Source organism: Salmo salar, chromosome ssa21 (genome assembly GCF_905237065.1).
Source record: "Salmo salar chromosome ssa21, Ssal_v3.1, whole genome shotgun sequence".
Classification (NCBI taxonomy): domain Eukaryota; kingdom Metazoa; phylum Chordata; class Actinopteri; order Salmoniformes; family Salmonidae; genus Salmo; species Salmo salar.
This window is the reverse complement of record NC_059462.1, coordinates 12,696,445-12,710,929: the sequence shown is the minus strand read 5'-3', so window position 1 is coordinate 12,710,929 and position 14,485 is coordinate 12,696,445. Positions and strand designations below refer to the sequence as shown.

Genomic DNA, 14,485 nt, shown 5'->3' with positions numbered 1-14,485 from the left:
GAGGGCCCCTCGGGCTGGGCCGGGGGACAGGAGGGCCCCTCGGGCTGGGCCGGGGGCAGGAGGGCCCCTCGGGCTGGGCCGGGGAGCAGGAGGGCCCCTCGGGCTGGGCCGGAGAGCAGGAGGGCCCCTCGGGCTGGGCCGGAGAGCAGGAGGGCCCCTCGGGCTGGGCCGGAAGGCATGCGGGCCCCTCGGGCTGGGCCGGAAGGCATGCGGGCCACTCGGGCTGGGCCGGAAGGCATGCGGGCCACTCGGGCTGGGCCGGAGGGCATGCGGGCCACTCGGGCTGGGCCGGAGGGCATGCGGGCCACTCGGGCTGGGCCGGAGGGCAGGAGGACCACTCGGGCTGGACCGGAGGGCAGGAGGACCACTCGGGCTGGACCGGAGGGCAGGAGGACCACTCGGGCTGGACCGGAGGGCAGGAGGACCACTCGGGCTGGACCGGAGGGCAGGAGGACCACTCGGGCTGATCCTGACAGGCCGGGCACCCTGGCAGATCAGGGCAGGCGGGCACCTCTGGCAGAACCGGGCAGTCCGGCCACTCCGGCAGTTCAGGGCAGTCCGGCCACTCCGGCAGTTCAGGGCAGTCCGGCCACTCCGGCAGTTCAGGGCAGTCCGGCCACTCTGGCAGTTCAGGGCAGTCCGGCCACTCCGGCAGTTCAGGGCAGTCCGGCCACTCCGGCAGTTCAGGGCAGTCCGGCCACTCCGGCAGTCCGGCCACTCCGGCAGTTCAGCGCAGTCCGGCCACTCCGGCAGTTCAGCGCAGTCCGGCCACTCCGGCAGTTCAGCGCAGTCCGGCCACTCCGGCAGTTCAGCGCAGTCCGGCCACTCCGGCAGTTCAGCGCAGTCCGGCCACTCCGGCAGTTCAGCGCAGTCCGGCCACTCCGGCAGTTCAGCGCAGTCCGGCCACTCCGGCGACTGTTGACTGGTGGGCAGCTCTGACGACTGTTGACTGGCGGGCAGCTCCGACGACTGTTGACTGGCGGGCAGCTCCGACGACTGTTGACTGGCGGGCAGCTCCGACGACTGTTGACTGGCGGGCAGCTCCGACGACTGTTGACTGGCGGGCAGCTCCGACGACTGTTGACTGGCGGGCAGCTCCGACGACTGTTGACTGGCGGGCAGCTCCGACGACTGTTGACTGGCGGGCAGCTCCGACGACTGTTGACTGGCGGGCAACTCTGGTGACTGTTGACTGGCGGGCAGCTCTGGTGACGACTGTTGACTCCTGATGCGTGGGGCAGGTATTGGACGTACCAGCCTGGAGACACGCACCTCCATGCTAGTGTGTCTAGCGGGAAACACCGGACCGAAAGGGCGCACTGGCGGTCTTGAGTGCAGGGTTGGCATCACCCCTTCCGGCTCGATGCTCCCCTTGCCCTGGCACCTGCGGGGCGCTGGTACTGGGCGCACTGGGCTGTGCGTCCGTATAGGCGAGATGGTGCGCACCTCAGCGTAACATGGCGCCCTCCACCTCGTACGCACCTCCCTGTAGTCACGGGTAGCTGGCTTACGGCTCTTCCCTGGCCTGGCCAAGCTACCCGTGTGCCCCCCCCAAAAAAGATATTGGGGCTGCCTCTCGGGTTTCCTAGCCAACCGTGTTCCAGCGTAACTTTCCCGATGGTTCCTCTGTCCAGCTGCCTCCACTCTCCTGAGTGCCTCCACCTGTTCCCATGGGAGGCGATCCCTTCCGGCCAGGATCTCTTCCCAGGTGTAGGCTCCCTTGCCGTCCAGGACGTCCTCCCATGTCCATTGTTCCCTTTTTCTCTCCTGTGGCTTCCTCCTCTTCTGCTGCTTGGTCCTTTGGTGGTGGGTAGTTCTGTAACGGCTGTCTTCTGTAAAAATGGACCAAGGCGCAGCAGGTATGTGAATACTCATCTTTAATAAAAATAAAGGAGTAGAGCATCCACTTAACAATACAAACAATATATAAGACAGGAACAGTTTTGCAGGCACACAACACGCAGTGCAAAAACAACTACCCACAAAACCAAGTGACAAACATACTCCTACATATATGACTCCCAATCAGGAACAACGATCCCCAGCTGTTCCTGATCAGGAGTCACAAGACCAACACAGAACAATCACACACACAAGACTGCCACGTCCTGACCCCAAAACTACAACAACAGCTCCATCTGCTGGTCAGGACGTGACAGTATGTTCATCGCTAGGAGACAGAACGCGTCTCCTTCCTGAGCGGTACTGAGTTTGAAGGTAGGCCTTAAAATATATCCACAGGTACACCTCCAATTGACTCAAATGATGTCAGTTAGCCTATCACAAGCTTCTAAAGCCATGACATCATTTTCTGGAGTTTTCCAAGCTGTTTAAAGGCACAGTCAACTTAGTGTATGTAAACCTCTGACCCACTGGATTTGTGATAACAGTGAATTATAAGTGAAATAATCTGTCTGTAAACAATTGTTGTAAAAATTACTTGTGTCATGCACAGAGGAGATGTCCTAACCGACTTGCCAAAACTATAGTTTGTTAACAAGAAATTTGTGGAGTGGTTGACAAACAAGTTTTAATGACTCCAACCTAAGTGTATGTAGACTTCCGACTTCAACTGTATGTAAGAATGCTGTTCATTGACTATAGCTCAGCATTCAACACCATAGTACCCTCCACGCTCATCACTAAGCTTGAGGCTCTGGGTCTCAACCCCGTCCTGTGCAATTGGGTCCTGGACTTCCTGACGGGCCGCCGCCAGGTGGTGAAGGTAGGAAACAACATCTCCACTTCGCTGATCCTCAACACTGGGGCCCCACAAGGGTGTGTGCTCAGCCCCCTCCTGTTCTCCCTGTTCACCCATGACTGCATGGCCATGAACCCATCCAACTCAATCGTCAAGTTTGCAGACGACACAACAGTAGTAGGCTTGATTACCATCAACGACGGGACAGCCTACAGGGAGGAGGTGAGGGCGCTCAGAGTGTGCCCTCACAACCTCTCGGTCAACGTCAACAAAACAAAGGAGATGATCAACCTCTCAGTCAACGTCAACAAATCAAAGGAGACGATTGTGAACTTCAGGAAACAGCTAAGGGAACATCCCCCTTTGACATCGATGGGACAGCAGTGGAGAAGGTGGAAAGTTTTAAGTTCCGCGGCGTACACATCACGGACAAACTGAAATGGTCCACCCACACAGTCAGTGTGGTGAAGAAGGTGCAACAGCGCCTCTTCAACCTCAGGAGGCTGAATAAATGTGACTTGTAACCTAAAACCCTCACAAACTTTTACAAATGCACATCCTGTCGGGCTGTATCACTGCCTGGTATGGCAAATGCACCACCCTCAACCGCAAGGCTCTCCAAAGGGTGGTGCGGTCTGCACAATGCATCACCAGGGGGCAAACTACCTGCCCCCCAGGACACTTACAGCACCCGATGTCACAGGAAGGCCAAAAAGATTATCAAGAACAACAACCACCCGAGCCACTGCCTGTTCACCCCGCTACCATCCAGAAGGCGATGTCAGTACAGGTGCATCAAAACTGGGACCGAGAGACTGAAAAACAGCTTCTATCTCAAGGCCATCATACAGCTATCACTAACACAGAGAGGCTGCTGCCTACATATAGACTTGAAATCATTGGCCACTTTAATAATGGATCACTAGTCACTTTAGTAAAGCCACTTTAATAATGTTTACATATCTTGTATTACTCATCCCATATGTATATACTGCATTTTATACCATCTATTGCATCTTACCTATGCCGCTCTGTCATTGCTCATCCATATATTTATATGTATATATTCTTATTCCATTCCTTTACTTAGATTTGTGTGTATAAGGTAGTTGTTGTGGAATTGTTTGATTACATGTTAGATATTGCTGCACTGTCAGAACTAGAAGCACAAGCATTTCGCTACACTCGCAAAAACATCTGCCAACCATGTGTATGTGACCAATACATTTTGATTTGATTTGATTTAAGTGAAATGTACTAGCAGAATGACAAAATGAGAGGTGGCAAATCAAGCACTGGGAGACAAAATCAGATGACATTTCTCTGCACCTGAAGGTTGAGTGGTTTGTCAACATCATGTCTCCACACAACCTGCTGGTCTGACACACAGGGAAATGTTCTGTCTGAAAAGATTAGGCCATGTACAGAAATATATAAATATCAATGATCATGAATATTTTGGCATAACTTGTGATTTATTCAAGGTACTGTAAAACCTTGTTCAAGTAACTAGTCTACCTTTAGAAATTATTTATTTACTTTATTTGAATATATTAATTCCTTTATTAACTAAAGTACTGTCAAAGGTTATTTTCATAATTTTTTCCACTTTTTTCCCCACTCAACATAACAGATGTCCATTTACACCAGTGCAACGTTTGCATCTGGTATTCTAAGTCAGGGGGGGGACAGAGATAAATCATCCCACTATGGTGCATGCCCTTCTAAAACTCAAAACTGCAAACTTTGTACTAGTTTAAATGCTTAGTAAATCAGGCCTAATGTTTTCTATATATACCAATATAGGGAACCATACCACAGGCTTTAACAAACTTCTCTCACAGGAAAAGGGATTCTAGTACTGGTCCTCTTCATGACACTTGTGTTCTGAATGATCAAGACAGAACTTCACACCTGACAGTAATGCCACCGTATCCATATAGGTCCTACCTGGATTGCATACATTTTTTAGCAATAGTGGCAAATATGCAAAAAGGTGAAAAATGGGCACAGAAAATGAAATACAATGTTTGAAATTCCGCTCGATAATTTATGCAAATGTGGGGCCAGGTCACTCTCAAAAGATCAGCAATGGGCCGAGCCAAGTGTGTGACATTAGACATAATTCAGAACATGGGCCAATTGTCCAGCAAAGCAGATATACAGTACCAGGCACAGACAGTGCATCATGCAGATGCAGATAGCACTGGGGGTAGATATGCACCGTGACATTTGTGCTCCTTGTCATTTCCTGCTGCTAAATGGAAGCCCAAGTGATCACCGCTATTTCCATGCAAATCGCAGCCACAATGGTTTCTACATTTTAAATATCTTTGAAATTTAAACATACGGTCTCTTTCAAAGTATATAAGCGATACTGGTTAAAGAAACACCCGGCATGCATGTATTATCTTGTGTGGTCTAAAAGCAGGCTTGATACATTTCCACTAATGTATTCGGTGATTCGAAAACCCAAGCAAAAACAGCTCTCACGGCTGTCTCCACTGAAGAAAGAAAAGAATACTTACTGTACAGTGCATCTTTGGTCAGTAGCTTTCATCATCATCACCTAGGTTGTGTCCCAAATGGCATTGCCTATATAGCGCATTACTTAGTGCACTATTCCCTATAAATATACTGAACAAAAATATAAAACACAACATGTTGGTCCCATGTTTCATGAGCTGAAATAAAAGATCCCAGAAATGTTCCAAATGCACAAAAACATTATTTATCTCAAATTTGTTTACATCCCTGTTAGTGAGCATTTCTCCTTTGCCAAGATAATCCATCCACCTGACAGTGGCATATCAAGAAGCTGATTAAACAGCATGATCATTACACAGGGGCACCTTGTGCTGGGGACAATAAAGGGCCATTCTAAAATGTGCAGTTTTGTAACCCAACACAAAGCCACAGATGTCTCAAGTTTTAGGGAGCGTGCAACCCCCTCCAACGTTGTTTTAGAGAACTTGGCAGTACATCCAACCGGCCTCTGCAGACCACGTGTAACCAAGCCAACCCAGGACCTACACATCCGGCTTCTTCACCTGCGGGATCGTCTGAGACCAGCCACCCGGACAGCTGATGAAACTGAGCAGTATTTCTGTCTGTAATAAAGGCCTTTTGTGTGGAAAAAACAAATTCTGATTGGCTGGGCCTGGCTCCCCAGTGGGTGGGCTTGGCTCCCAAGTGGGTGGACCTATGCACTCCCAGGCCAACCCATGGTTGCGCCCCTGACCAGTCATGTGAAATCCATAGTTTAGTGCATAATGAATTTATTTCAATTGACTGATTTCCTTATATGAACTGTAACTCAGTAAAATCATTGAAATTGTTTTATGTTGCATTTATATTTTTGTTCAGTACAGTTCATTACTGCTCACACATAGGGAATAGGGTGCCATTTGAGATGCAGCCCTACTGTATTCAGATGGAGTGCAAAACCTTTTTTCAAAACATATAGTAGGGTCCAAAATTATTGACACCCTTGATTAAGATGAGCAATAATGACAGTATAAAATAAATAATTCTAATACTGAGCTATATTGTACGCTACAAACAATGGGGAGATTATATTATTTAATAGCAATACAATTGCTCAGAGAAAGAGTTTACTTAACAAGTAGTACTTTTTTCCTGAAAAATAGATTATTTAATATGTACTGTGATACTTTTTTTCTCAAAAAGGTAGGGGTCAAAATAAGACACCCATAAACATTCATAGAAATAAATAGTCAAATGTTTAGTATTTGGTCCCATATTCCTAGCATGCAATAACATCAAGCTTGTGACTCTACAAACTTGCATGCATTTGCAGTTCGTTTTGGTTAGATTTCAGATTATTTTGTGCCCCAATAGAAATTAATGGTAAATAATGTATTGTGTCATTTTGGAGTCACTTTTATTGCAAATAAGAATAGAATGTTTCTAAACACGTCTACATTAATGTGGATGCTATCATGATTACGGATAATCCTGGATGAATTGTGAATAATGATGAGTGAGAAAGTTAGCGAGGGTCAACGATCATACCCCCAAGACATGCTAACATCCCCTGTTATTGGTAATGGTGAGAAGTTAGCATGACTTGGGGGTATAATCTTTTACACTCTATCTTTCTCACATCATTATTCACGATTCATTCAGGATTATCCGTCATTATGGTAGCATCCACATTAATGTAGAAGTGTTTTAGAATTCTATTAGTATAAAATAATAGTATTCCCCTGTTCTTTTTAGCGTACAATATAGCTCTGTGTTTTATTTATTTATTTTACACACTCATTATTACTCAAGGATTTTATCAACGATGTAAATCATTTCTGACCCCACTGTATAGAGAATGACAAATGTATTTTCAGCCCAATATTGTGTGAGGTGTGGAAATGGCTACTCATGGTTCATTACTTAATAGTAATAGACCATTGGAGCACACTTTACATGTAAATTAGGAAAAGTCAGCCATATTGACTGAGTTCGACCAACAACTCTGTTTCTACAAATAGAAATGTTGCTCTAGACTAAAATCAAACTCCAACCTGGCTCTGGCAGCATCAACAAATGCAGCAGAGACCCGGACCAAAACACAGCAACCAGGTAATTAGTCAGACTAGGCTTAAGGCCTGGGAAGCAATCTGACTGAAGGATATATCGATCCATGGAAGGGGGAGGGACAGTTGGGGGTTATTATCAATCTTGTTGAACCAAGTCCTTCAGCCTGTGATGAAACGTGTGTGTACACACAAGCACGCACGCACACACATTAACACAATTTACAGCTTGGTGTACTACTTCTCAAAATGAGACAAATGTATGAGTAGATGACACCCAGGGGTTAGAAGGGGGTTAACTTCACCGGAGCATTAGAAACCTTTATCGTGGAGTTAGAAGCCATCCCTAAGCTCTAGCTTCTCCTCATATACAGCCTAGTGCTCCAAACCTTGCAGAGGTAAGATCTTTTAAATCTGCTCAGGAATGATAAAAAAGCCAAATCCTTTAAGAAAATAAACTGTTTGGTTTTGGATTATACAGTAGCTGGTCACAGGATGGATTTATCTGATTAGATGTTGATGATGCATATCGAGTAAAGCAGTGACCAATTTGACTAATTCATCTCCAGCGTGGAGGAGGACAGTGTTTGTTGGACAGGGCCTGGAATAGGTTACACCTACAGTACTCTTTGCGTATCCTCCATCAGAGAGCTGCTTGATACGGGATAAACTGAAGTATTTCTTTGTAAGGATCCAACCCTTTTTTTCAATTTTCGCCTAAAATGACATACCCAAATCTAACTGCCCGTAGCTCAGGACCTGAAGCAAGGATAGGCATGTTCTTGATAACATTTGAAAGGAAACACTTTGAAGTTTGTGGAAATGTGAAATTAATGTCAGAGAATATAACACATTAGATCTGGTAAAAGATAATACCATCATCTTTGAAATGCAAGAGAAAGGCCATGATGTATTATTCCAGCCCAGGTTCAATTTAGATTTTGGCCACTAGATGGCAGCAGTGTATGTGCAAAGTTTAAAACTGATCCAATGAACCATTCCATATCTGTTCAAAATGTTGTATCAAGACTGCCCAAATGTGCCTGATTGGTTTATTAAATACATTTTCTAGTTCATAATTGTGCACTCTTCTCAAACAATAGCATGGTATTCTTTCACTGTAATAGCTACTGTAACTTGGACAGTGAGGTTAGATTAACAAGAATTTAAACTTTCTGCCCATATCAGATTTGTCTATGTCCTGGGAAATGTTCTTGTTACTTACAACCTCATGCTAATCACATTAGCCTACGTTAGCTCAACCATCCCGCAGGGGGACACCGATCCCGTAGAGGTTAAAAATATATCTTTTTTTACTTTTACCCCTTTTTCTCCCGAATTTCGTGGTATCCAATTGGTAGTTACAGTCTTGTCTCATCGCTGCAACTCCTGTATGGACTTGGGAGAGGTGAAGGTCGAGAGCCATGCGTCCTCCGAATCACGACCCAACCAAGCCGCACTGCTTCTTGGCATAATGCCTGCTTAAGCCAGCAACACCAATGTGTCAGAGGAAACACCGTACACCTGGTGACCGTGTCAGCGTGCAAGCGTCCGGGCCGCCACAGGAGTCGCTAGAGCGCGATGGGACAAGGACATCCCTGCCGGCCAAATCCTCCCCTAACCCGCACGACGCTGGGCCAATTGTGTGCCGCCCCATGGGTCTCCCGGTCGCGGCCGGCTGCGACAGAGCCTGCATTCGAACCAAGATCTCTATTGGCACAGCTAGCAACTGCAAATTTGTGGTCTCCCTAGCTGCTCATATCCTAACTAAAGACGGCTCTGAATTCAGATTGAGTCTGTACATCAGATGTGGAGTAGCATGGTAAGCTTCAGAGAGAGAGGCCCATAGCAGTGGAACTGGACGGCTAATTGACAGGTTGTTTCAGATGAAGCTCCAGAAAGGCGGTCACTTTCACGGTCCCCAGTCCTCTGTCAGGGTGCTGGACGGATGGGGGGGGGACCTGATGTCATGCTCATGTGCGGCACACACACCAAGACAAGGGAGACATGCCACCCCGGGAGAGAGTGGGTGCCAGCCCACTTGTTGACAGAGTCAACAAAGATCACCGGTTCATGGGAAATCATTTCACAGGACGACACAAAGAAATCAGATATAAAGAGTGCCTACTTTTGTAGTTGACTTGGGAGTTTTTGCGTATAGGAAATTCACTAGAGCTTAGCAATAACAAGTTGTAGGTTAATACAACCTGGCTCAAACCCGTATACTGTATGAACAAAGCCCCAGATATCTAGTCAGGCAGTTGTCTGCCTTGCTAAGGATCAACAACAGCATCACCATACATGCTTGCCTAACCATTCTGCATACTATTGATTTCATTATCCTTGTTCCAACACTTCTGATTTGATTGAAATAGATGAGGTAGAGGAGATCAAGAACAGTTAACCATTCAGGATCAAGTTGTTAAATATTCAATTATCTATTAAAACACACCAGCCTCTCAACAAGGACTTAACACGCAGAAAAGACAAATTGCAGAGGGGGACCTTTAATTGTGACTGCGTTAACCCAGGTTACATAGATTGCTGCACATCATACCAACACCACTTAGTTAACCACATGAATATATGCAGAGGGGATCTGTCCTTACTGCGAGCTAAATCTGATAATGCAGCTGCAAACAGAGCCGACCGAGAGAGCAAACAAATCCAAAATATCCTCTTTAAAATGCCAAAGGGCTCTCTGCACATGCTGGGGAGACAGATCTACACGATAGCACAACACAATGAAATAACAATTATCCTGGAGGTAAAAAAGAAAAACTGGGAATAAACATTTATTCATAGCATGTTGGGTCAGCTCTATCTGGTGCTAAAATAATCAGAGTCAATATGATTTTTAATTATACCAAATGGTATAAAATGCTAGTCAAACAATGCTGACAAACTGCAAAGTTATTAGCCTAATGAAGGGAAACAAATCCTTCTGATATGTAATTATGTACGACCACGTTCTAAAATAGATCAGCTATTTTGTTTTCCTATTTGTTGACCAGTCAACACATTCTTGAATTCAATATAAACATCAAGACCTACTAGGAAAACAGATTGTTGAATTGAATAGGGACTGGTAATGGCTAATGTTGCGTTACATCTGTAAAACGTCAAATATGACAATGCTAGTAGCTGCATTTTTCTTAGCATTTTCTTTTCAATACAAAATAACAGCAAAAAATACACCAATCAATCTAGTGAAAAAGGACAACAGGTCTTTGATAGTCCACGTCTATCCAAGGTGTTTCTGATGATAGGCTTCCAACAGGTCTTTGTTAGTCCACGTCTATCCAAGGTGTTTCTGACGATAGGCTTCCAACAGAGCTACCATGTTTGGATGACAAAGCTTCTTTTTCTTTGAAAATCATTTCATTCTTAGGGACCAGAATGTACAATAAATTGTTATGTATCGTTATCTCAGTGGGGTCTTGAGTGCTTCAAGCGCAAATGTATGGTTTTGAATTCCTTTTTCCCTACAAATTATTGCATTTCAAAGCACACGATTCAGACTCACAGTGTGTCACACCATGTAATTTTTCAATTAAATGATGTGTCTAACTTGAGAACACTGAAGTGTTCTGTGAGAGACCAGTTGAAAAATATAAAAATGAAATATCAGTTGCAAGGTAATAAAGACAGACAATGTTTCTTTAGGGACAAATAATGAAATGACAAATGGCTTGGAATGAGACTATTCATAAGGCAATTTTTCCCAGAGCAGCATCTCAGTCATTACCTAAACAAAATATCTGGAAACCTCTGAATGATCCATTGAAACTCACAACCCTGTGCATAAGGCCTTCTTGATATATGCAAATCACTGAGGAAAAATAATAAAAGGTAAACAGAGAGAGAGAGAGAGAGGGAGAGTGTGTGTGTGTGTGTGTTTAATTGCATCTTGCCTGTAATAACAATGCTTCTAGTGAGTTAGTTTAACATTCAGCCTTAGCTGCATACTGTGGCGCACACTTCTGTTGCTCCACGTTCCTCAGAGGCACGCACACATGAAATGAGGAGTAAATGCAGTGTGAGAGACTGTGGATGGGTTTAACATCCGTTAGCTAGCTAGCGCACATCCATCCCATCCTTTCCCTGCCTGCTCTTACCCAGAGCTCCCAACCCAGGAAGGCTGGCTCCTCACACAGACGCTCCCTCCCAGTTGTGCTGCCCTTGGGGGTGGAGTAAATGACTTGTCATGCGTGGAGGCGGTAGGAAGCCTGTAACAAATCTAACTGACAGCCCCCGAAATGCAGATCCCATAGGTGACAGAGAGAAAACAGCAACTTAAGGAACTTTCTACGGGATCTTAATCTGTGCTGAAGTCACTTCCCATCCCGGGGAACTAGTGAGGTTTCAACAGCTGACACAGGACAGCCCCGTTCCTGGATGTCACAATCTTCCCCTAATTGATGTACTTAGAGAGAAGGGACTGTCAAAGTGTCATAGGACATTCTCATCAACTGGTGTAGCAATAGCTTGAACCCAAGCACTTTGCAAACTTTTGGAATCGCATCTCCAGAGCTGCCAGTATTTTGCCATCTTTACCCGTCATTTTATTATTATTTTAGCATGATGAAAAAAATGAGAAATCTACGGGGATCTTACTATATGTCAGGGGCAATAACATGTCACTATGTGAGTGATTCTTTTGAAGATCAGAAGTACTACATATAAAACAAGCTGCCAATACATTGCAACAGTCACAGAAATAAGGAAGGATACGTCATTATTTCCTTGGTCTGTAACATGGCAGATCAAAGGGCATTACTGTTTAATCACAATGAAAAGAGAGAATCCTTGGGTCTCAGGAAAGTGAGCATATCAATGTTCAACACACCCTATTAAGACTTGACACCACTACTTTATCATCACTAAAGCCATTGCATATTCCTGTTCCTCCTGGATAGAGGGAAAACATCCATCTGCTATCAGGACTGTGGCTTTAATAAATAGTGCACAACACACACACACACACACACACACACACACACACAGACAGACAGACAGACAGACAGACAGACAGACAGACAGACAGACAGACAGACAGACAGACAGACAGACAGACAGACAGACAGACAGACAGACAGACAGACAGACAGACAGACAGACAGACAGACAGACAGAGACAGACAGACAGAGGACCTTACCTTCCTGTCCGGATGTGAGAGAAGGTTATGGAATTTCTTTTTTATTCCTTTTAGTCAATCTGGCTAATGCAAAAATCATGTATGTCTGTCTCTAAATATTTAATCTTAACAGCAGTGAGATTGAAATACAACGTTGGCGGAACATTACTCCTCCCCTCCTGAAAGGTTCAAGAGCTGAGAGAGCTAGGCAGCGGTTCTGCAATGCCAGAGAGAGAAAGAGAGAGGGAGTGAGGGAAAGAGAAGTTCGCTTTTAAAATATGATCTTGTTGCCATGAACTCTCTCAGCTGCTGGCATCAGAGGTAGCACAAAACCACAGGGTGTATTTAAAAAGTAAACAGTTTTTTCCCTTTAGGGGAGCCGGAGCAGTTGTTCCATGCCGTTACATTCTCAAACACTAGGAAATTATGAGAGAACTGTTGCTGCCCTGTGCATGATGAAAGCTAACTGACACAGAGCTCTGAATCCTATTTTTATAAGCTTGTCCCAGTAAAAAGCACAGGGCTCTTCGAGTAACACTAGAACCGAGAATTGAAATGACACTAATTACACTTGAAAGTATTTAGCTGACTTCAACCCTTTCTTTCAGGCCTCCAGGTGTTTTGGGAAAACACGACAAGTGCCATGCCCCCACGGAATTGTGTTTTACAAAATTCAGAATACATAAGAACATGTATATTTATTTTTCTAATGCCGTGTGTTTTCAGTATTTGAAATGTTTTAGTTTAGATGAACACTGAATGAAATGAAATTCTTTCTCAGAACAAGACACAAGCAAGTCGGCTAATTTGGGAAACTTTTCAACTTACCACAGAGAAGTCCTCAGCAGAGCAGTTCTGTCCACTGAAGTTGCAGCTCTTCAGCATCTCGTCCAGCTGATGTCCCGTCCGGTTGAAGATGTCCTGCATGTCGGGCGCAGGATAGTCCAAATCAGTGGGCTTGTGGCCATCCCGGTTTTTTGGAGGTAGACCTGTGAGGTTAGCCAGGTGGTAGATGTCGGCGTCGGTGAGAGCGGAGAAGCGGAAGCGGTTGATGTTGCAGATGGTCACAGCAGGAAAGACCATCTCAGGGCTTGCTTCCTCATTCAAAGCCGTGACGTGAGGGTGCTCCAGGTAAGAGATGGCACACTTTGCTGCCTGGTACAAAAAGAGTGCCAGAGAAGCCAAAAGGGCAAGTGCCCAGAGGGTCTGCCGAATGCCCAGGCGCCCCGAGACAAAGATGTGGTTAATCCCGTGGAGAGAGCTGGAGTTGGCGAAGCCAACCAGGTCCTTAGCTGGAGGTGTGCAGCTCTCCTCAATCAGGCTCTCCTTGTCCCCATCCTGTTTGCCTTTCTGCTTCTCATCCTCCTCTGCAAATTTGATTTTGCAAACAAATTCGATCGGCATGTGGGCAGCCAGGTCTGCGTTTGGGGTTGTTTTGATGACAGCTATCAGCCCTGATCCACTTGTCCCGTCTTCCCTGGCCGTTGATCTCAGAACAGATTATAACTACACAAAGAAGAAAAAAAGGCACGAGAGAGTTGCTGTTGCTGCTGCTTCTGCTGTTAGTGCTGCTGCTACTGACTGCCACTGCTCATAGTGACTAGTGCTGCTGTGTAGCTGCTGCTCGGGATGCTTGTCTCAGTACTTGATCAGCTGGCAGAGTCTTGCTTATCAGCAGTAATACTGCTGTCAAAAAACACCCTTTCAGACCCATAGATAAAAATGCAGTGTTTTGAGTCGAGCTAAGAGTCATGGGGCTACTTAATGATTCATGAGAAGGCAGCATTGTGATTATTTCCTCTTCACTGGCGCGAGCCGCAACTTCCCCCGTCATACGTCCCTGATCTTCCCATAGCCTGCTCCTGCTTAATCCACTTGTTTGTAACGCTGTTTTACTCCTTGACCATAATAAGTTGGTGTCAAAGGTTGTTCTACCAAACATCCGGTGCTTGATGTGAATTTCAGTGGGTCACTGGTTTTTAATGCCATCCCCCCTCGGGTCCCCAGAGAATGCCGAATTTGAAAAATAATGAGGAATGAGATAAGTAGAAAAGAGCAGCAGGTAACTCCTAGCAATCAATCTTCTCTTTGGA

General features: G+C 45.6%; 1 protein-coding gene across 2 annotated transcripts in view; it reads right to left on the bottom strand.

Moving 5' to 3' along the window:
• Positions 1–14,232, bottom strand: part of LOC106581714 (acid-sensing ion channel 4-A) — a 167,643-nt gene extending 153,411 nt beyond the window's left edge. For both annotated transcript variants that reach the window (XM_045704728.1, XM_045704729.1), the window contains exon 1: positions 13,221–14,232. In XM_045704728.1, the coding sequence (XP_045560684.1) occupies positions 13,221–13,796 (576 nt within the window). In that variant the 5' untranslated portion in view covers positions 13,797–14,232. The remainder of the gene's footprint in view (positions 1–13,220) is intronic.
• Positions 14,233–14,485: the final 253 nt, after the last annotated feature.